Source organism: Rhineura floridana, chromosome 7, assembly GCF_030035675.1.
Source record: "Rhineura floridana isolate rRhiFlo1 chromosome 7, rRhiFlo1.hap2, whole genome shotgun sequence".
NCBI classification, from domain to species: Eukaryota; Metazoa; Chordata; class Lepidosauria; order Squamata; family Rhineuridae; genus Rhineura; species Rhineura floridana.
In genome coordinates, this window is record NC_084486.1 from 64,721,515 (window position 1) to 64,745,211 (window position 23,697).

The 23,697-nt window shown below is 39.5% G+C and overlaps 1 protein-coding gene across 1 annotated transcript in view; it reads right to left on the reverse strand.

Moving 5' to 3' along the window:
• Positions 1-23,697, reverse strand: part of HTRA1 (HtrA serine peptidase 1) — a 63,069-nt gene that overhangs the window by 6,893 nt on the left and 32,479 nt on the right. Inside the window, exons 2-5 of the mRNA XM_061634373.1 lie at positions 18,281-18,380; positions 17,749-17,953; positions 1,628-1,822; positions 530-562 (exon numbers count right to left, since the gene is read on the reverse strand). Coding sequence (XP_061490357.1) covers positions 530-562; positions 1,628-1,822; positions 17,749-17,953; positions 18,281-18,380 — 533 coding nt within the window. The remainder of the gene's footprint in view (positions 1-529; positions 563-1,627; positions 1,823-17,748; positions 17,954-18,280; positions 18,381-23,697) is intronic.

Here is a 23,697-nt window from a genome sequence, read left to right on the forward strand (position 1 = left end):
ACCCACTGTTAAAGACCTTATCTTGGAAGACAACCTTACTCGGCCACGAGTGATCACCAATGATGAATGAAGAGATTTCTAAGCCATTCATCTATAAAATGAGTGTGTTAGAAGGAACATGCTGAATCTCTGTATATGCCATTGTTTATGTAATACTTTTCACTGCCAAGTAGAATGGGGTTTGAACATCTTAATAAGTTTCAGCAGTTCTGTGAAAGACATCTCTATTATTTGCATTTTGCCAAGAGAAAGCAAAATCGATAGATAGTGCTTTATTTGAGGTATTAGAATTGAAGTCTCCCAAGTCTTTGTCCAGCACAGACACACAGTAAACATTCTGAATACTGAACTCCAATAGCATCACATGATTTACCAGCACTAGCATTAAATAGTGATTAATAAGAGTCCTATGATATTTGCACAGACACTTGTCAGCTTTCCTCTACCAATCTGGGGACAGGGAATGGGGGGAAAGAGGCAACAGAGTCCAAAACATCAATTATAATTATTACTAGAAAGGAACTCTTACCAGGTTTACTAAAGGTCCTCCGGAGTTTCCATACTGCAAATTAGAAAAATATTGCCTTTAATTCTTTATTTTCACTAATTTACAAGAGTTCTTTGCATTCTGAAATATAGTTGCTCCTCAATACATACTGACAAGGATGGTTCGCATTCTCTTATTCTCGCACTCAAACCAAGGATGGAATAAACCTAATATAGTTTCTGTAACCTACTGTGCAACAATGTCCTATCACTTAATAGGCTCCTCCGGCACTGTCAGTTTAGCAAAAAGCAATTTTTTTTACAATCAGTGCCCTGCACTATGAAAGAAACTGCACACTGTCTTGAACTGTAATGATTGCAATCTCATGAAAGGAATAGCACAAGAACGTGTAGCCAAGACCTTGAAGAAGAGCAGGGAGTTCAAAGGGGGCTGATTTGGAACGCTTGTCAAAGCACACCACAGACCAGACAAAATACCACAGCAGCCAAAATAAAGTCCTCGTATGTGGAGGTACTTAAATAAGGGAATTTGGTTTTGACATTGAAATGGACACAGAAATGAGCTTTCTTATATGGTATTATATATATATATATATATATATATATATATATATATATATATATACACACACACACACACACACACACACACACACACACACACACACACACACACACACAAAGTCCACTATATTTCCATTATAACTTTGATGCCTTCCTATATATCTGTAAAACTTGGTTTTTCTCATTAAAGTTTCTTGTCAGCTTTACCTCTCCTTTACTCAAAAACTCACTAGACACTGATTTCTTTATTTCCCAGCCTTGCTACTGAAGCTTAAGAAAATATTTCTGTTTTCTTAATTCTGCAGACTCCTAGACTATGGGAAGTTAGCACAACTCTCTAAGAATTAGACTGAGAATTGTCTCTGAGAATGTCTCAAGGCTAGCAGAAGAAGCGCTAGTAGATGATTACTGTAGATGTTCCAAACAATAAATCAGTCAACCAACCATGATGTATCAGATTTAGGGGTGAATGACAAGCAAGAAGCAACAAAATATGACTGTCTGTTAGAGCCAGAACCATAAATTCAAGAGAAGAGCGTTCTGAAAAGTGACTTACATTGATAATTGCATCTGTCTGGATGTAGTCCATGTCAGAGTTTCTAAGTCCCAGTTCTTTGCCTCCCCGTTGGGTGGTGCTGACAATTCCAGTTGTCACTGTATTTTGAAGAGAAAATGGACTTCCAATTGCAACCACAAATTCACCAGGCCGTAGCTCTGCAGAACGTCCAAGCAGGAGGACTGGCAACTTCCCCTGTGAACAGAAAAGGTCAAAATGATTATTTGTCAATAGTATCTCAAACATCCCTTAAATAAGGAAGCAAGGGGTAAGTTAATTCAGCTTTTCTCCCATAGCAGGGACCTTTATCAGCCAGACAGCCACATTCCCGCAGCCTTCCAGGGGCCACATGACAGTCAGTGGAAAACTGGATCAGACTCTTACCTTTGTAAAATACATTACATTTCAACCACACAGAAGCCAGAGGTTTCTAACACACACACACACACACACACACACACACACCTCTATCCAGGCAAGCAAGACGTATTATCACAGTTCAAGGATGTATTCCAGCCAGACAAAAGTACTCAGAAAGGAGGAGAGCAGGGTGCAGAGTGAAGGGTGTGCCCTGGAAAGAGTCCTAAAGCCCGGGCAGAGAGACATGGGGGGGGGGCTGCATTTCTCCATCAGGCATGAGGTTTCTCACCCGTCCTACAGATGTAATAAGAACTGTTCTTCCATGAATATTTAGCCCCAAGAAAGCAACATGTAAAAATGTGTATTCTAAAAAAAATAATTGTATGCTGAACACTCCAAGATATTCTACAGGGCTGGAGAGCCTATGGTCCTTCAGATGTTTTGGACTACAATTCCCATCAGCCCCAACAAGAACAGAATTGCTGGCTAGGGCTGATGGGAGTTGCAGTACAAAACATCTGGACCACACCAGGATGAAGAAGGTTGATGTATAAGCAATAAAGTAATATAAATGGATGTGTGAAGTCATCCTAGTATCTAAGTAGTACAATTGCTACCCCCAAAGAAGTACAAATGGGCTGTCAGTATTATGCAGTAGTTGTAGCTTCCAGTAAGAAGGTCTCATGAAAATAAAAGGAAAAGGAAAACCAAAAATTCAGAAAGAGGCTGTAGCAACACCTAACCTATAGATTTTCCATTTATATATTTTTATCAGAGATGATTTATTCAAGGAAATAGTCTGATAAAAAACCATTTTATTACTACAGGAAAACATCAAAACATAGGATCTTAAGATCTCAGGTAACAGCCTCAACTCAAAGGCCTTTCATCCAACTATGCTTCATTTTTTTCCTTGAGGTAAGTGCAATGTTTTAACCAGTTTACCAACCCCATAAGCCAGAGAACACTCAATGGAAATTTACTCCCATGTTCTACAGTCAGTCCAGGTAGCAAGACAAACACCCTTAGAAATCAGATGTAGACTCAGACATATTTGGCCTTATGCTTACATTTATAATGGCATTTTTAACAATTAAAATGCAGTGGTATTAAGTTTTATTTTGCATTGTATACTGTGGATCCAGGACTAGAAAAAAAAATCAGAGGGAAGGAAGAATGAAAAGTTAAAGTAGTTTGTGGGGTCTGTGTCAGATGTATGAACTGATTATGGGGAAACAAATGCAAAAAAGCTCATCTGATGGTTCAGCCATAGCCAAGTCCAACCACTAGCTCTTTGTATGCTGCTGTGTCAGTAGAAATGCTAAAGGGACAGCACTTATCCGTTACTGGTGCCTTCAGCACTGCCGAAGGTCCTATCTCTAATGAAAGTCCTTTCCATCGCTGTGTTCATCAATGAAGTTGAATAAATCAAATGCAAATTATATATGCAGTCATAAAACATTAATCTAATCCTTTTAAAGTAATGTATTCATAGAGACATCTTTCACAAAAAGGATTTTTTAAAATCCCATTAGAGATATAAATCACCTTTATTTATAGGCCAATTCACCCTTAATTGGAACACCCTAAAATTTAACACTTATTGTTACTCTCTGCAAAATGTCTCACTTATTGTTACTCTCTACACAATTTATAGCTCAAGGAGAAATTAAGTTGGGGCAGGGTGAAGAGAGCGGGGGAGGGGGGGGACTCCTGAAACAGTAAACAACATGTTTTCTCTAATCTGTCTAAAGGAATTCATCTATCAGGTCAAACCTGATAAGTGTAATAGATCTCCTGAGACAGAGACACATTTTCATACCCTCAAGCCATTCTTGGCAAGAGAAAGGAACTATATAATAAATAGTTGGTGAGTAATGCAATTATTTGCAGTCGTGCTGAGTCTTCAAGCCTGGGCCAATATTGGTGAAATGTTAGTTCAAAGTCAAGGACTGTATGAGTTGGCTAGGGATCATCTGTGTGATTCAACATGCCTTCTGGAAAGAGTTAGCCTTCTCTTTATCAGCTGTAAAAACCCCTTCCTCAGCAGATGTTACAAAACATGGTTTTACAAAGCAAAACATCTAGTATAGAGAGAGTTTCCAGAAGAGTTCTGTATCTTTTTTTTCCAAAAGCATTTTAAAGTAGAAATCCTCAAATAACCATATGTGAGATGCTCATTTGTCAGTTTGCTTTTATTTCTTAATATGGCAATCATGATCAATTTATGTAAGTTAAGGGATTTACATAAACTTTCTTTTTGTGGAAGTCCTGTGAGCCCTAAAGTTAAGCCAAAGGGCACAAATATTGTAACATCAGGAACTTTGGGTGCTTTCACACATGTAGTTTAAAGGGCTTTAATCAGTTTGTAATGTGAACATAAAACCTACATCAGTCAAAATGCTCATTTGCCTCTCTTTTACGTGAATATCTCTTTTACATGAACAATGATCAGACATACATTTGCATAAATAGCATACAGTGGTGCAATCTCCCTTACGAGGAAAGGTTGCAGCATTTGGGGCTTTTTAGTTTAGAGAAAAGGCGGGTCAGAGGAGACATGATAGGAGTGTATAAAATTATGCATGGCATTGAGAAAGTGGATAGAGAAAAGTTCTTCTCCCTCTCTCATAATACTAGAACTCGTGGACATTCAAAGAAGCTGAATGTTGGAAGATTCAGGACAGACAAAAGGAAGTACTTCTTTACTCAGCGCATAGTTAAACTATGGAATTTGCTCCCACAAGATGCAGTAATGGCCACCAGCTTGGATGGCTTTAAAAGAAGATTAGACAAATTCATGGAGGACAGGGCTATCAATGGCTACTAGCCGTGATGGCTGTGCTCTGCCACCCTAGTCAGAGGCAGCATGCTTCTGAAAACCAGTTGCTGGAAGCCTCAGGAGGGGAGAGTGTTCTTGCACTCGGGTCCTGCTTGCGGGCTTCCCCCAGGCACCTGGTTGGCCACTGTGAGAACAGGATGCTGGACTAGATGGGCCACTGGCCTGATCCAGCAGGCTCTTCTTATGTTCTTATGTTCTTAAGCCTTACTTTGTAAATGCTCTTAGAAGGGCCCAAAAACAAAACAAAGGGCCAAAAGTGCTTAAGAAATTTATTTAGGGTGAAAAGGAAATACTATTTCTGGGTTCAGTTAGTCAATTAAAGTGCTATTGATGCTGCCCAGAGATATGCACATGCAGCAATGGACTGTTCATGCATGCCTAATTGCCTAAGAAATTATTGGAGCTGTCAGCTATCACTTGTTTGGGAAGGGTGGAGAAATGGGGCATGGTTTACAAAGGTGATCACTACTGCTAATGGTGGCAGACAGGACCAATCTATTTGGTGCTGCACACACAGTTCTCAGTTCAGTGCCAAGTTCTTTCTACAAAACCCCCAGAAATCATATACACAGCACCCTTTTGTCAATATGGTTCCTAATCCAGCACGGGATGTGTACCTGAAAGCCTGCTGGAGGTCACAAATGACTCCTGCTTGCTGGATCAACTGAAAAGTGGTTAGCATTGTAGGTAGCTGATCTTGGAAATCAACCTACAGTAAAACATGTCAAAGGAACGCTCCACCCCACAGAAGAATCAATAGCATCTGCAAATTCTGAGTTACAAAAATGAGCTGAAGCTAAAACAAAGGGAAAATACCACAGTGTTTTTAAAAGTCTACCTCCTAATTCAAGCCAGTCTGTTGACAGTTAACGGGCATGGGGCAATTTTAAAGAATTTAAAATTCTTTTTAAATTTTTAATTTTTAAATTATTTGTTTAATTAATTAAACAGAACCATCAGCGTGCATGGCACTTCACAGAGTACAAGGGAGACAGATCTCCCTAAAAGAAACAGGAAAGCTGTTCAAGACAAAAAAAAAAACTTTAAAACAGTATTTTCTCTCTCATTTCATTGAAATGGAATAATTATTTTCAGTGAAGGCCCCTTATTTTGGAACTTCAATTAGGCCTTGCTTTTATCTTTATACAACATTCAGGGATGGGGGAGGGAAGAGTTATTAAAGAAGAAACTATATGCCTTACAGTATCATATAATGGGTAACGGATATAAAAGCCTGGCAGATTGAAGTATCTCTCTGTGTTCTTCCCTCCTTCCACTGCCATGCTGAGTCACTGACTCATTATGTAGCCTGAGGCAAACCAGTCATTTCTTTCTCTCCTTTCTGTGCTCCCCTTTCTAGTACCTCTTCCTTTATTTAATCCTGCCATTATCATGCAGCTTCATGCAATGTTCATGTTGCAGACATAGCAGATATTCTTTCAAATTTTGAAAGCCAAGATTGCTTTTAAAATTAGTGTTAAAAGCTGTGCACACCACATTTGTGGACTTCAATAACATCACATTTATCCCAGTACAAAAGTATCTGGGTTACCTGGGTATGACAAGAGAAGCATTCAAGGACCTAAACCAGCCATCACTTCTCAGTGGGGCAAGGGCCTAAACAATGCCTCCTTCCCTACACTGTGCATGAATGGAAGTGAATGCAAGGTTAGATTTCCAGTAGCCTGGACAGTGACATTCTCTTTACTGCAGGGTTTAATATTTGATCCAGAGCAAGTAAGGGGCGGCGGCAAGCAACCACAGTACATAGGTTATTTTGCTGAATCTCCACTGCATGTTTTAAAAATAATTCATATTTCAAAAAAGGTTCCAGGATTTCAAGGCCCTTTAGTTCCAAGAAGCCTTAGGCCCTACTTCAGCAGTTCCTTGGATCCCTTCTCCCCACCTTTTTTAAATTTACTAAGGTGAAAATGGTACGGCAGGAAGGGCCATGCCTGCTTGCAGTAGCATCCAAGGATACTGGGAATCATGGGGAATGTAGTTCATAAGATTCCCAGAGGCCCCAAATTGTGTGCATGGCTGAAGCCTGGCGCAATGAGTTTGGAAAAGTGGTGGGGTTATCGGGAATGCTGCAACCTAAAAGAGATCTAGCCTGCATCAGGCCTAGGCTCATAGTGATCTGGCTCAATCTAATACAGATAGAGGCAGGTTCTAAAAATTCAGTACAAGTCTCTTCCCATTTCCAATTTAGGAGTTTGCCACATCACCAAGGCCTAATTTACTGCAATCAGAAAACTACCACAGCTGGGATAGAATCTTTTCGCCTAATATATTAATTCTTTTATTTGCAGGAAGCCTGGTACATGGAAGAGCAGTAAAAAATGGCACCCCTTATGTGCAGTGTGAAAAGATACAATCCATGCTAGCACCTCAGGATTCTGCAACTCCATTATGCTGCATGTGTAGTCTGACTTAAGGTACATTAGTGAATGTATGAAACTAGCATAGGAACTTCCTTCAATAGTTTAAGGGTCAAACAAGATGTTAATGAAGGCAATTAGCATGCACACTTCTCACTGGTGCCCATGGGAACTTCCTTTGAAATGCAAACAGCTTCCGAAAGGTGATTTTTGCCAAGAACAGGAGCAGAGAAAGTGTTAAACTCTCCTCTTCAACCCTACATTAATGTTGCCAGTTTGGTCAAAAGATGTTCCAGATAAGACTTTACTGGAAAGGGCCTATCCAGCAATAAGGATGAAGTCTATGGAAAGGAAGGAAAGGTGGACTTATTTTTTATTTGCTGTACAGCCCGAAAAGTTTACATAATAAGTTTGTACAAAGTGGTTTGGAGATTCTTGAATAAGAAAGGTATGAAAGCATTCAGGTTGTATAGGAAGATAAAACAACATTCAAACTTCAGGTTGTGCAGAACTGTTGGGGTTTTTTTAAAGAAGAAGAATATATATAGATTCCTTGCCCCCCCCCCAATGGATTCAGACACTGAGCTGCCAGTAAATTACAAAACATGTAGCAGCAGTAACCCTGGGAAATGCCTTAAATAAATGGCAGCAATCTATCAGCATCAGTAATGCCAAAACGTAGACAGACCTTACTATATTAAGCCAGGAATGCCTCTTTTACTCCTTTAAAAGATGCCAAGAAAAACAATCTACTTCCAATGTCAGTATGTTCACATGCCTGCAATACATTCACACAGTCTAACAGATCAGACCAGTGAAGGAATCATCTAAGAAAGTGAAATTAGTTTCCACTCTGCTGCCAATGTATTACTCACTCAATGAAACATTGATTGTACCCTCAAATATGTAAGAAAAAATCAATTATTTTAAATAGAAGCAGAAGAGGTGAAATGCAACATCAGCAATATATTAAATCCATAACCAAATTATGAGTAAAGTGAATAGCAAAGCTCAAGGAGGAGATGAAAGGAAAGTAGAGAAGATGAAGAGAGAATGTGACAAATTCATACAAGACAACAAATCCACAAAGGCAGCATTCATATGGACACCATGCAATGCAGAGATCTGGAGAAAGCAGTATTTCTATTTCATAGCTTACCTCTTTAAAACAAAATCCAGGAGAACCATAAAAAATGGCTCTGCTGAGATTCTTCTTCAGGCTATGTAGGAAGCTATTTAATGCTTAATATGCTCTGTAAACTTTATAAAATTCTGAAATTGGAACCATCTTACTGAGTCAATGTCATTAACAGGACAGACCAAGCTCATATCTAGCCTAAATTTTTGGGTGGGGGCTCCAAAAAAAGTATGGGGGAGGGACATAATTTTTTCTGTAATAAATTTATTCATTTTTTGTTAAAAAATTTAGGGCAGAAAATTTTTAGGGGGGCTGGGCCCCACTAGCCCCTAGCCCCAGCTACGTGTCTGTTTCATACAAGGGCTTATAGTCCTGTTCTCAATAAATTAGAAAGTGTGGGCAAGGCATGCAAGAAAACACCTACCAATTGCTTCTGAACAACTAGAGAAATGTACAACTTACTCTCCCTTTTCATTTTAGTGAAGCAATTGAAGTCAGAAAATTCACAGATGGAGATGCAGATATGTTAAGCAGACCTAGTGCAAGCCCAGGGCGGGTGGCATAATGTAATACTTCAGGCCACAGCAAATGCCCAAGAGCTCAGTCGTCTCCTTCAGTTATCTGAGAGTTACTCTTCAAGGGAGGCAGGCAGGAATTTTATCATACTCTCCAGGCTGAACGAGGATGGACATGCTTTTTGCCTTCCCTGGAGTGGCTTTCTGAGTAGCTACTGTGGTTGTTGCTACATTTTTATTGCATGATTTTTTTATATTAGTTGCAACTAAGCAGGTGGGACAGAAAAAGGGGTGGAAGAGGAAAATAAAGCCCCAAAAACTAGAGATAAGACTCCTGTCTTGTAATTAAGGGACAGGAGTGGACAGTCAGACCAGTTCCTCAGGTGCAAAGAGCATGAATTGAGGCCCCCGCTAGTCCCAATGATTTCTTTTTGCTGGGATGTCCATTATAAAGGTTGCAACAATAGTTTAATCCAGCATCTGTGTTGTTGCCGCAAATAATCTTGTACCCTTTTGAGCCCTTGGCCTAAAAGAAGTCACAGAGATTGTCCGCCTCCAAACAGCTCCAACACAAGCTCTTCAGCAGTCAGTGCTGAACATCTAACGTACTTGATTCTTAGGCATTGTACTGCTTGAGGCTTACTCACTTCAGCAGCAGGAAGTAACTGCGAACTTTTGCCCTCCTAATTTCTCTTACCTACTGTCTTCCCTTCTATTTGTCTGATCAATTCATGTGGATTCACTTCTCATCTGTAGCTCTGTGGTTACTGTATTTGTGTGGCCAGAGGGGAATTTGGCTATTTTTTCTGTGTACACAGCCTGTGGAAAGCAGCAAAGCAAGCTTTGTGTGTTTATGCTAATAGTCAACAGTTTTGAAAACAAACTGGTTTCATTTCAGAGGTGCCTCTTACAAAACATGTGGAAGTGATTTCGACCCTAAAATTTCAGAAAGATTCTTCTCATATATTTACCTCATAGAGGTTTTTAGATCTAATGGAGGAAGACTTTTTTAAAAACAAAAAGGTCTTTAAATGCTGTTTCCACAAGTTCAGATGATGATTTTTCCTTTAATTATTATTAAATTGTGGCAATAGCCACTAGTTATTTTCAAACACATCAGAAGACTTAAGACTTCCTGAAAAGTACATAAAGTAAACCTTGAACAGTGAAATGGGGAAGGAGACTGCCTGGTAGGTAGGTAATTAGGTTTGATGGCACAGAAGCATCTAGGCCATTCTTCCCCAACCTGGTGTCCTTCAGATGTTTTGGGCTATAAGCTCCTTTCATCCCTGGCCACACTGACAGGAGTGGATGGAAATTTCAGACCAAAATATCTGGAAAGTACAAGTTGTTGGAGGCTGATTCTACACCACATTGTAGCATACACTAGAGCATGTTACAAGATGTAATTTCTATGTGTCTATTCAGAATCTGCAAACAACCTTTCTCCTTTCAGCAATCAGGTGAGAGCAGAACACTTTGAATGAATATGAAATATTGTGTATAATTTATAGCTACACCCAGACATCACAATAAACTATGGTTAATCATTATAGGAATGAGCCTAGGCAAGCATTGGACTCATGCACTCCCCCCATCCTCTGGTGTGGCCAGAAGAAAAAACCCTAAAGCTTTCACTTCAGTTTTAAATTATATACAGTCTAGTGTTATGTCTGAACCCTAAACTAAGGTTCATCTTAACTATGATTATTGAAACAAACCAGCTTCACAAACCAAAGTCTGAAGTTGTCTTGCTTCAGTAAACTCCAGTTAAAATTAAACACAATTTGTTTGGATATAAACGGTGGTTGGTGAAAACTGGAACCAAAAGCTTCTGATCTTGCAGCTTTGACTGAAGAGGGGAGCATGTGAGCCCAATACTCCCCTAGGTTCATTGCCATACTGATAAACCAAAGTTTATAATTAAGTCTGAATGTAGCCATTGCCCAAATATTATTCTGGTTGGCTACGTTTTCAAGTTGGGGAGGGACCTTATACTGTATTACAACAAGGAAGGGGAAACTGTGGCTCTCTAGATGTTGCTGGACTTCAGCTTTCATCAGTTCCAGCCAGGAAGGCCCATGGTCAGGAATGATTTGTGTTTTAGTCCAGCAGCATCTTCAGATCCACAGATTCCTCATCCCTGATCTACAACATGAGAGAACCTAGTTTACAGAGGTTTCATAAGCACTGGACACGGAAATGATTATGTTTGTTCAGTTGCATTTTTTTCATCAAATCAGTGAAGTTAATCTTAAGCAATCTCCACCAGTATCCTCACTACCAATCCTGGGAGATTTTTTTTAGAGCCTTGCATACTTATGGCAACTTCTAAAGTCAAAACAAATGCATTTTCTCTATCCTTCCCAATTATTAGGACTGCGTTATTCAGATGACCAACTGAATTGGTAAGATAGCAATTGTTTTTGACCTGAGAGCAGTAAAGTCTCCAAGTTCAAATTGTCATGTTTTAGGTAGTCAAGCCACCCAAGTTACTAATAAAATCTGTAGTGAGAATCATTCACTGTTCAGCAAAGGACAAGAGTTATCTATGAGGATTCCTTTGCTTCTAAAGTGAGCACCCTGACTCTATGCACATGGTTTTCTCCTACACTAACCTCCATGTGGGAGGTCCATTCAGTTCCTTTTCAACCAGCCATTGTGTAAACACTAGATGTGACCTGCATTCATGATTTTTTTTGTCCAGTTTACTTTTGCTAAAGGAACAGAAAAACCTAATCAATCCTTTGATTTAGAACTTTATATTCCATGAAGTCCTATTTGTCACTGCATGTTAGACCTCCTCTGCCTGGTTTGCACAGCATAATGAGTCATAAGCCATGGCTTAATATGAACAAGCAGTATACTAGTGCATGCTGCTCAATTGCTCCTGATTTTGTCACCCTCCATGGAGCAACAAACCACAAGACGTGGCTTAATGTAGTTTCCAAACCAGTGCTCACGGTTTGTTTCTCACAAACACACTACGAGCAGTAAGCCAAGAACAAACTCCCTTGGCTTCTGTTTGAAGAGAAACAAACCAAACACTAAGCCAAGGTTCATGGTTTGCTACTCTTGGTTCCAGGAAGGGCAAAGGAAAAATGAAGCAATTGAGTAGCATACGCTAGTATGCTGCCTATTCATAGTAACCTATGTGGTGTAGTGGTTAAGGTGTTGGACTACGACCTTGGAGACCAGGGTTCAAATCCCCACACAGCCATGAAGCTCACTGGGTGACCTTGGGCCAGTCACTGCCTCTCAGCCTCAGAGGAAGACAATGGTAAACCCCCTCTGAATACCGCTTACCATGAAAACCCTATTCATAGAGTCACCATAAGTCGGAATTGACTTGAAGGCAGTTCATAAACCATGGCTTACCATGACATATGATTTAGCATACTGACAATTACACTCCCCGCATACTGTTTCCAACCTGCGAACTCTTGGAGGGACATCCTAGCCAACTTTTTTATTCAAGTAGGTGAAAATATTTCTTATAGTAAAAGGGGAAAAAAAGCAACAGCAGCCCTGAATTATCATCAAATTGATATCCAAAGTATGTCCAAAACATCCACTTATTTTGTGCACCCTAACCATGGGGATATATAGTTTAATTGTTTCAGTACTAATCCCCTCTCCCACAACTCTTTATCAAAATTCCATATACATTGCATCCAGGTAACACCACTGACCACTGCACAATTAGAGATCTAAACACTCAAGGCCATAAACAACACTGTAGCTCTGCTGGCACAAAGGACTTCCAGATGTACAAGAGAACTTCCTGTGCCTCTACTGTCCCCAACATGCACTGAAAATCAGTTACAGAGGGTTGCCCACCCCCCCAAAAAGCAGATTGAGCGTACAGAGGGAGGAGACAAAACAGAAGTCCTGTTGTGTCACCTAAAATCAGGCTGGACCAGGGCGCCCCTAAGCTTCCAGGTTTCTCTGTAGCCTCAGTTCTTCCAAAAGTTAAACACATGAGGAATGGAGAGGATGTTGTGAGGTGGAGGTCTATCTATGGCTCCAACATCAGCCAAATCCACACCCTTATTTTGTATACCTGAAGAACTCAAAAGATTGAACACTTTTTTGTGACATTCTGGTTGGCCTAACAAAGGTACTGCACCAATGTGGATTTTTGGAATTTTAAGTACTTCCAGCTTTAAATTAAATAAAACCATCTGTTTTTATTGGAGGGGGAGGAGAATCATAAATTGGCCCTGAGTTAGACGGGCCAGTTGAATGACTCACTATAAGGCAACTAATGCTGTCACTTTCACTACTTCCTTCCAACGAAGTTAATAAAGAGCCTTCGTTCTCCAAGAATTTTTCAGATCATTCCATATTACTATGTATCTCCATGTGGTCAACACTAGCCTATAGAAACAGCAGGGGGATATCCTAACAGTCTGTTTCTCATTTACGCTAAATTCTTCTCCATGGAAAAATGGGTTAGTCAGTGGAAACCAGTTCATTCTACTGGTGCCTGCAACTAAATACTTTATTTAATTTCTTTTCCTGTTTAGAAAAGCAGCCTGTCATAAAGCAGAAGTGCATTACTTAAAGGAAAGTTGTATGCATGGGAATGCACGAACATAGCTGTTTTAGAAATGTCAGCAGTGTTGAATCTTTAGCACAAGTCTTCTTGTGTTTGTTTGACCACAGACATTCCATATCCCATGACAGAAGTTAGTACTCACATCTTTGCTTTATCTGGTAAAAGGAAGAAATCTTCACAAATATGGGTATGGGTATGCTCAACAGTCATTTTAAAAGGTATTTAATATTCCCACCAAGTTAAATGGTAAAAAGAATGTGCTTAATTCATATGACATATGGGTTTGTTTGTTTTTTGCACAGCAGTATAAGTAGCAAAATAGCAGGGAAGTGATTATGAGAGAAATCTGTATAAATCAGTAAGTAAGCACTTTATTAAGTTTTTACTTTAATATTTGTCTAAAACTCATAATTAGAAGTACACATCTAATACTCTCAAATCAGAATCTTTGTAAAATATATGCCTCTTATTAGGACTATACTAACTGAATGTCACATATAATGAAGACATTAAAATTTAATAGTTTGCATGTAACATTCAGACATTGAAAGGTGCTCAAAAAGCCATACAAAATTAGTCGTTTTGATATTAGAATAATGGAAAAGTAATAATGTGATTGCATACAGCTTCTTATGATGCAATCCTAAGGATGTCCCAAGGACCACAGTATTTTGTGCATGTCTCTCACGGTGGACGAAGCCTCCATGTTGCAGTTGTAGGAACCTCCACAGCTGTCCCTCCTCCTAAGGTACTCTGGAGGGGGAAGGTGGGATGCTTTGGTGTGTTGGGACAGATTTTTTTTTTGGGGGGGGGAGTACACAGGACTTGGAGCCAGCACACTTATTTTGCCAGTGATTTTTTAAAAAAAGGCATGGAAGGGCGGGGAGAAAGCTAACCCTCCACCATCTCTGCTAGTGCAAGCCTAGCAGGGCTTTGGTCCTTTGCCTCAGATTCTCCTTCCGCTGCCCCCCCCTTGGATTGCTCTGCTTATTAGTTTTAGTTAACATTTTATAGGAGTATTTCACCCTTTCCAGAAACAGTACATAAAATAATCCAGGAAACAATGCTTAAAAGGAACCTGCTGAACTCAACTACTGTGTATATTCATGTGCTTACTTCCTCTGCTCGTCCTTGCCAAAACTCCACTTGTAACATTGTCCCCTGCAGTAAGTTAAACAAGCTCCATCCTCTGTATTCTCTCCATAGAGTTTCTTACCTCCTCCTGACCCAACCTCTGGGAAAATGTATATAAAAAAACAAAGTAGTTCAATCCACCAGTAAATAGTCCCAGGAGATTCTTTACAGTTCTTCAAAGCATTCTCCAAACACATTTTTCACCCATTCTATTGATCTAACCAAGAGGATGATAGGTGAATGAAGAGAAAGAAGGTGGGTGTCTGTGCATGTTTGTATGAATGTGTAAGAGAATGAATGGATAGCAGATGAATGAAAGGGGGTGTCCCATCCCATGTTTACTGTGGGCTTGCCCTCTGCCACCAGAATGTGCCCCCCAATCATTCTCTCCACCCCCATTGTGACCCTCAACCCCTAAAAAGGTTGCCCACCCCTGCCCTGTTGCTTTTAGGATTCAATTTATGTATTTTTTTTAATTAATGAATTTATACCTCACTTTTCAAGAAATCTTCTCCACGAAGTGGCTTATAACTAAATCTAAAATTACAGTAACTTTACAATGCATAAAAAGTTTTTTTTAAAATTAATTCCATGGCTACTGTAAAGATAAATCTATCAAAAACAACAATAAAATCAAGAGAACCCACAATATAAAGACCCCAATATGCATTAACCATTGAAGGCCACTGAAAATAAATTGGTCTTCAAAGCTCTCAAACATTACAAGGGATGTCAGAAGGAACTGGGTGTTCTAATTCAGTGCATCTGAGGTTTGTAAAAAAAAGGAAGCAGCAAAAGTGTTTGTCCTAGGTTCAATTCCTAGTCCAAAGCTCCACAGGTGTGGGCTGGGAAAGACCCATCGCAGATCTTGGCAAGATGCTGTCACTTGCAGTAGACAATTTGATGGATCAGCTGTATATGGCAGCTTGCACTATCACTTTTCTTTTTCCTTTCCTCTTTTATTAGTATAGAAGGTATTACAACTCTCATATGCGCTGAATCGGTATCCTATATCCCTCAAAATCATGTGAGGACAATCCCCATTACTCATGCTAACCACTGCTAGTCCAGAGCTAATATTTTAAAATGTGTGTACAATTTCTAACTGTAGATACGTGCACCTACACCTCCTATTCTATATGTATAAAATCACTAATATATATAAAAAGAGTAAAGCTGGTATCACAAAAACTCTGCACATAACTTCAAAGCTGCACTTTTCCCCACGAGGTTCCCTTTGCATATTAAACCAGTATGTTTATGCAGCACAGCCAAAAAGGCATCCAGACACTACAATGGAGGCCATGTGATGATGACAGAGCAGGTAAGTAACTGCTGAATCAATAGCCTCACAGGGTTTGAAACACTGAATAAAGAATTGTGTGTGTTCTCATTTTCCCCAAGCACTTAGCACTGGAAAATGAAACAGCATTTGTCCCTTTAAATATGCCAAACTATATAACACAATGCACACACCTGCAGTACATTAAAATGAAGTTTTGAAATAGCACAAATACAGTGGCAAAGCAAACTCACCACATGAAAACCTGAGTGCACTCTAGGGCATAAACAAACATTACTCTTGCTACATTTTCAGACAAAAATCAAACACATGCCAGAAGATGTATTCCAAAGAACATGAGTTATGTCTTAATTATGCATTCTGCTTCCAAGGCCGCACTGCTGAATTAGGGCACATCTGCACAGCCTGTGCTCTCAGCTGCACTCTGTAGTGCACAAGAACAAGAGGAAACATTTCCCTGGAAAAGGCAAACACATTTTGCCCTGGGGTGACCCCATGTTAGGAAGGCAAGACTTTGGAGTTAGATATTTAAAATATATGAGCCCTATTCTGGTGGGTTGCTCGTGTGTATAGACTACATGTGAACGGGGGTGAGCACACTAATCCTTTGCTCCTGCATCACTATGTCTGCTCTCCACAAGTTGGAAGGGAAAGTGAGGACTTTCCACCTGATTTAGAAAGCAAATTTGCAGGGTTCTAAATCACACAGAGAGCACTACAAGTAGAGGAGGCTCCCTGCTTCAAACTTTGTCCTCCAACTTGTGGAGGGCAGCAGAGCAATGTGGGGGCGGAGCTTAGCACACTCATCACTGCTCGTTCTATTCATGAGTAGCCTTACACCATGTGTAGAGAACCTTTGGCCCACCAGGTGTTGCTGAACTACAGTTCCTATCATCCCTAGCCATTGGCCATGTTTGTTAGGGCTGAGCTAACAGGAGTTGTAGTAGCAACCTGGAGGGCTCAAAGTTCCCCGCTCCTGTTTTACACGCAAACAGCAGGTCCGAATATGGCTATCGATACATGCTTTTTTACTGTTTGTTAACTTGTGCGTGGTGATAGTGAATCCATGTCAATATGTCAACTTTGTGTATTTCTATCCCATCCAATCATTGCCTCCCTTTCTAGATGGGTATTTTTTTTTCTTTAAATTTTTTTTGCATTTATTAGTTGCCTTTTCATGAAAAGTGATCCAAAGTGACTTACCAAAAAAAAGTATATATAAAAACCACAACAAAAAGAAAACCTAAGAGCACATCCACCATAGGTATAAAAAGGTCTAACACATCCTACTAAAAGGTGGAGGAAAAGAGACCACAAATATGTTTAACACCCTCTAAATTAAGGGTCAAAAGCCTGGGTGAAAAGAAACATTTTTGCCAGGCACCCAAAAAGAGATAATGAAGGGGACAGGCATGCCTCTCTGGGGAAGGCATTCCACAAGTGGGGAACCATCACTGAAAAAATCTGTTTTCACATTACCACTCTCCACACCTCATCAGGCAGCAAAGGCCCAAATAGTGTACCCACATTATGGGTAAGTTGCTCTTATATATGCTTGCAGGATCATATGAAAAGGGTCCTTGTTTTAATTCTGAAATCCTTTTATTTAATCAATCTATTTATTTAATGTATTAATTGCTTTTCTCCACAAAAGTGAACTCAAAGTAACTTACAATCAGTCCTAAATTTGCTTACAATCAGTCCTAAGTATATTTATATGCATGTATGTTTTAATTAAAACAATGGAACTTACCTCAACTATGTATTTGGCATGTAAAACATTCATACTTCTTTTCAAGTCCATTGTTTTTTATCAAGCCAGTTCTTTCAAATAAGAGTATTTCTGCACTGACCAAATAATAGATGCTTAACTAATGACTGACTCACCTTGTTGTCTATTTTTATTAGTGCAATATCTGCTTTCTCATCAATATCTTTAATTTTAGCTTCATGTGTGTCACCATTCTTCAGTTCCACTTTTACTCTGTTCTTATTGGTAACGACATGGGCATTTGTAACTATCAATCCATCTTCGGAAACAATAAACCCTGAGCCACTGGCAACAGGAACCTCCCGCTTTGAAAAAGGCAGTCTACAAGACACGGAATTGCAAGATCAAGAAACAAAGCAGTTTCTGAAGATGGCAAAGACAATCTGTCTCTATGACCTTTATACATGGTTATGCTATATTTGGTTTCATAATAGCTTAGGATATTCTACACACAGGACTTTCACAACACATATATTAATACATTAACTTTTTAAAAGCTGGCTACTATTTAAGAAAATCATGATATGCTGTATGTTACACATAACATTATCCTAACAAACAGCTTTAAAATATATATAAATGTTCTTTCACAGCAGCACACAAAATCCATACAGCACCAGTAAAAATAAGTTTGTATATTTTGTTTACTTGCGAAATAATTCAATGTGAACCACAGCCGGAGCTATCTTCTCTACCACATCAGCAATAAAGTTGTATTTGTGCCGCAAGCTATTGGGATCTTCCTGGCCTGAAGATTAAAACAGAAAACACTTGTCATAATTTATCAATGACAGCAACAAACAATTGCAAAATACTTTCACTAAAAACAGAGAGCCCAAGAGTTCACAACAATGTTGCAGTTGAGATGATTTTTAATTATTAAAATTCTGAGGGGGGAGAGTTATTCCAATAAAAGCATTGGAGATCACTACATTGCACAAAAGATTACAAAGTTTCAGCTTCCCCATAGCCCCCACTCACTCCCCCGCCTACTAAATGAGCCACTATTCATATGAGGCAGCCAAAAGGTAGGGCATTTTTACATATAAATCACAAGGCGAACAGCCTTGCCCAGGCAGGCAGAGGAGTTCAGTGCACAACTCTGAAACTTATCTGACCTTGGACAGTCACTTCACCTCTATATCCGCTGATAGATAAGAACTATTTGCAGCCTCATATGGTGGCATCAGTATCAGCCGAGGCTCCTATTAGTTACTCAAGTATTATATTAACACATCCTTAACATTAAGTACAATTAGCTACATGAGTCTATAAATGTTTGACTTACTAGCCAGCCATTACATGTGGATAACCACCAATCCCGTCACCTCAATTCTCTGGCATCCACCAAGGGCTTGGAAGAGAGCCAGTGTCATTTCTTCTTCATCCAGGATATGGAGAAAGTAAGAAGCACTGGTAACCTCACCTGTTGCTGTTTCTTACCTCCTCAAAAACTGCAACACTAATGAGTCCTCTGGATAGGGATCTACATGGTACCAGCTGTCTTGCTTGCATGAATATTGCAATTTTCCATAACAATATTCCATATTCACTTTAGAAAAACAAAATTTATGGTACCCAGAACAACCCGTATTAGCCAGATCTCCCAGGTGCCTAACATTTGCAGTTTATAACTAAAGCCCAGTTCAGTTAACCTTCCTGGCTTCCACTGGTGCCATGGATGGCCCAGGTCCCTCTGGCTACCACTCTTCATGTTTCTCTTTTGTTTTACTTATAATTTACAGGTGAGTCTCATTTTAAAGGATGCTTCTATAATGGCCTTTATTTTTAAGCCTAGCCTGTCTTCTATCATGATGGGCTTATAGCTCAGAATGTGAATCTTTAATTGCATCCAGAAATATTTAGAAGTAGACATTTCTTGAACCTAAATTATTGATCCAAAACCATATCTAAAACCCAATAACAATGATTTTTCTAGCAAGGACACGCCCAACAACAAAGCCATAATCCCATAAACTGCAAGGCCCCAATGATCAAAGATAAAGCACTTCAAGAAAAAACCACTCAGGTATCCCATGTCAGGGCTAGTTTAAGGCTTCAGTTCATCAATCTGTAAACCAGTCTGTGAGTCACATTTCAGCAGATTAGCTACCTAGTATTCCTCATCCTGTCTAGCTGCTGTCCCAATACTGGATATTCCCCCTATCCTGAACAATTAAGCCACAATGTCCTAAAGGGAAACAAGGTTGCTCTGATAATTGTTTAGAGCATTGTCTCTATGCTATGTTTACTGCAAAAAGGAGAAAAAGAAAGAAGCACGGTTTGATTACAGTTGTATCCCTTTAATAGGTCTATCCCCACTTATATATGTATTTGCAACCTGAACGTATGGCTCTGTATTGCTTCAGAGTAATCATTCTCCTTGGGAGAAAGGACAGAGCTCACTGTTCTTCTCTCTTAAAAGGTTTTCACCCTTTACTTTTAGAAATGGCAATTCCTTTGGACCAAAAGCCATGGGATTCCTAAGTAACAGCAGGTATTAAGCAGTTATCTATGGTTAGAAACTGCACACAATCACTTCAGAATCCATTTAGTGACACACACACAAATTAGGTCTTCCAGCACTTACTTATGGTCTTAAGTGTCACACAAGCTTAAACCACAGTCTGGACAGTCTCTAGACTAAGCAGTTCAACTATTAGTTTATCCACACATATTGTATACTGGGCACAGTAAATTTACATATAACCCTCTTTAGGCAACTATGACATCCAGTGTGGCATAGTGGTTAGAGTGTTGGACTATGACCTGGGAGACCAGGGTTTGAATCCCCACACAGCCATGAAGCTCACTGGGTGACCTTGGGCCAGTCACTGCCTCTCAGCCTCAGAGGAAGGCAATGGTAAACCTCCTCTGAATACTGCTTACCATGAAAACCCTATTCATAGGGTCACCATAAGTCAGAATCAACTTGAAGGCAGGCCATTACCATTTTTTCAGGCAACTATATTGCGCAGTTGTCTTTCAATTTTGTTAACTAGATATATAGGCAGTATATTGCTTTAAAAAGAGCTGTCTGATCCTTACCCACTCCCACTTTCCCAAATAACAGGGGGTTCAATGGGTAGCATTTAAGGGGTCTATCCCATGTGATGAGTGCACTGGAGACTTTTGGTGCCTTTGCAACATCTACATATTTATAAATATAGACATAGAGCATTCTAAGGGACTCCTAAAAGCAGGCTGCATAACTGCTAATCCTGCAGAGATCCCCAACGAATAACATTTGCAGCCATATCATGGTTACATTTCAGCCAAGCCAAGCTAAAACTTACAGCTTTCAAAAATGCTTCTTTTCTGCCATTCAGGCAGAATACTGAACCCAGAAAATACACCACAGGTAAAAGAACATCTCTCAGCCTTCATACTCAGATAGAAAGTAAGTAAAAGGAGGCATCAGAATGGTCACATCTGTTTAGGACACTTGAAGGCTGTTTAAAACCATTGTTATGGAACGTTAGCTCAAACAGAAGACACAAACATGTCCAAGTGGATGCCAGCATGGTTAACAAGCCAAATCAAGAAAGCTATGCAAATCAATTAAGACATTTTTTAAAATGTGTGAATATTGTCCAAATTGCTTGGAGGAGGAGGGAGAGAGAGTGCAATCATACACTTTGATAAACAAATGCAAGTCAACAAAGAAGCACAAAGAGATCTTGGTCATGATGGATAGCTCAACTAAATTGTAAAGTCATTGCGTGCTGAAATTCCATGCAAGGGATTATTAGGAAAGAGATGAAAATAAGACAGGTAGTATCACATTACTCTGTATGGTTCTAGTAAACCTATCTCACAGACCTGGAAAGGGTGCAGAAAAAAGCAACCAAAAAGAGCAGTCCTAATTGGGGTTTTAAAGGTTACTAAATTGGGGCTTTAAAAGTTACTAAAAGGGGAAACAAAAAAAGTTTATAAAATTATGCATGCTGTAGAGAAAGTGTATGGAAAGAATGGTTCCCTTCCCTAATACTAAGGTATCAAGTGAAACTGATTAGCAGTAGATTCAAGACTGGTGAAAAGAATGGTTTCTTCAAACCATACTTTAACAACTTATGATGGATTTTACTTCCATAAAATAACATGACAGACACTGGCTTAAACAACTTTAAAAGGGGGTTAGACAAATTCACAGACAGACCTATCAGCAGCCATTATTATAAACATTAAATAAAGCCTCCATGTACCAAGCAGCATACCTCTGTTGTTGCCTTCATGCTCTGCATCCCAGCTTCCCAAGAGGCATCTGGCTGGCGACCGTTAGAAACAGGGTATTAGGACTAAGTGGACCATTGGTTAGTTCCAGAAGGGTTTTCCTTGTGTTCTTATGTTAAAAAGTTTGCATAAGAACATAAGTTGAGTTGCATAGGACAATTTTGCAACACATATTAAAAAAACAGTTCTAATAGAAAACATCTCACCTTCTATGTAAACAGATCACTATCTCTTTTATAATGGAGCTCAGTGAGCAGTTAAGAAATACATTCTGGAATTTCTCATTGAAAACAAATGAGAAAACCTTACAATTTTTCAAGCTATTTTGTCAGGACTCAGGAGATAGCACTTTCCCCAGAGTTGCTCCCAGCATGGAAAAATATGTTACTGTTGCACATCATTGCTTCCCTTCTCCTGGTCCCCAAACTTGTGCTTGGTCAGTCTAGAATCAAGGAGGAAACAAAAGAGAAGTAATGCAAAAGCACAGAAGCAAGGTTTACCGGTTGTGCACAGCAATTCTGCCCGTTTGTTTTGGTGTTCTCATACCAAAATTAAGCAGAACTCATGCTGGCCTATGGTCAAGGACTGGTAACTGAAAGAAGATCATTCAAGATCTCACTGGACATCTTGTCAGCAGTAGGAGTGGATCATTGTAGCTTGCCCTAATTTTATTTGCAAGATCATGCCAAAATATACCTTCAGTCTCTTGTTACATGCACACATTTCAACTGAATCTTGTGGCTCTTTTAATACTGAACAGATTTATTATGGCATTAACTTTCAGGGACATGATGCTAACATTTAACACAATATACTTTTCTATAGTTGTTGGGACAGATTTAGGTGGCTACCCTTTGGAAACATCTCAAGTTGTGGCAGTGCTAGGATGTAGATAAAGATGGTGATCATCATCTATCAGTACTGATATAATGGTTTAATATCAATATACTCCTTACAACAAACTCATAAGCATTATCTCATGTACGTGAAATGGGGGAGGAGCTTAAGCTGACAAGAGAATGGCTTGCCTACTGAGTTAATAGCAAATGCAACATTTGAGGAAACTTCCGCCTGATAGATTGGCCACTACAACAGCTCTTGATTCTCCCCACTTACTGCCCAGCACACAGGTAAGAGCCTTTTAAACATATTACACTCGACACACACAGTGCCAATTCAGGCAACTGCTTTCCCTTGACCTCCAAGTTGACAGTGGGTTGGAGCTATTTAAAAAGCCTCTGCATGTGCATTAACACACCATGAATAAGAGAAGTACAATGCAAACATTGGATATACCCAACCACCAAAGGGACTCAAAACTGCACTATTCAGTCCAACATTAAAAACACAGTATTTATGTTCAGGACTTGGTTTCCAATAACGACAAGTTCATGGGAGATTGAACGTTACTGCCTTGTTCATCACAAATAAACAAAATATAGAAAATAGATATAGAAATGCACCATATTTCTTTGGATGCGTTACAAATGTTGAGAACATCTGGGCTTCACTGTTACTCCAGAGTCCTTTTCCAGAAACAGTGGATTGGACCCAGACTAAGTTAGTCGTACATAGGCCCTACTGAGGTCATTGGAACAAGTTAGTCTAAGAGTGAATTTAGTTCCCATTGAAATAAGTGAGAACTGAGGACAACTAACTTAGGGTGGTATTCAGGTAAAAATGGGATTTCCTCTACTCTCCTGTGCAGGCCCTGCACCATCCCCAAAGCTTCTCTGCTCAGAACAGATGTAGGGGGTGTACAGGGGGAGGAGAGAGGGAGGTCATTCTGTTGTGTAAGGAGAAATGCTTACACTGAGTAAACTATCTGCTTA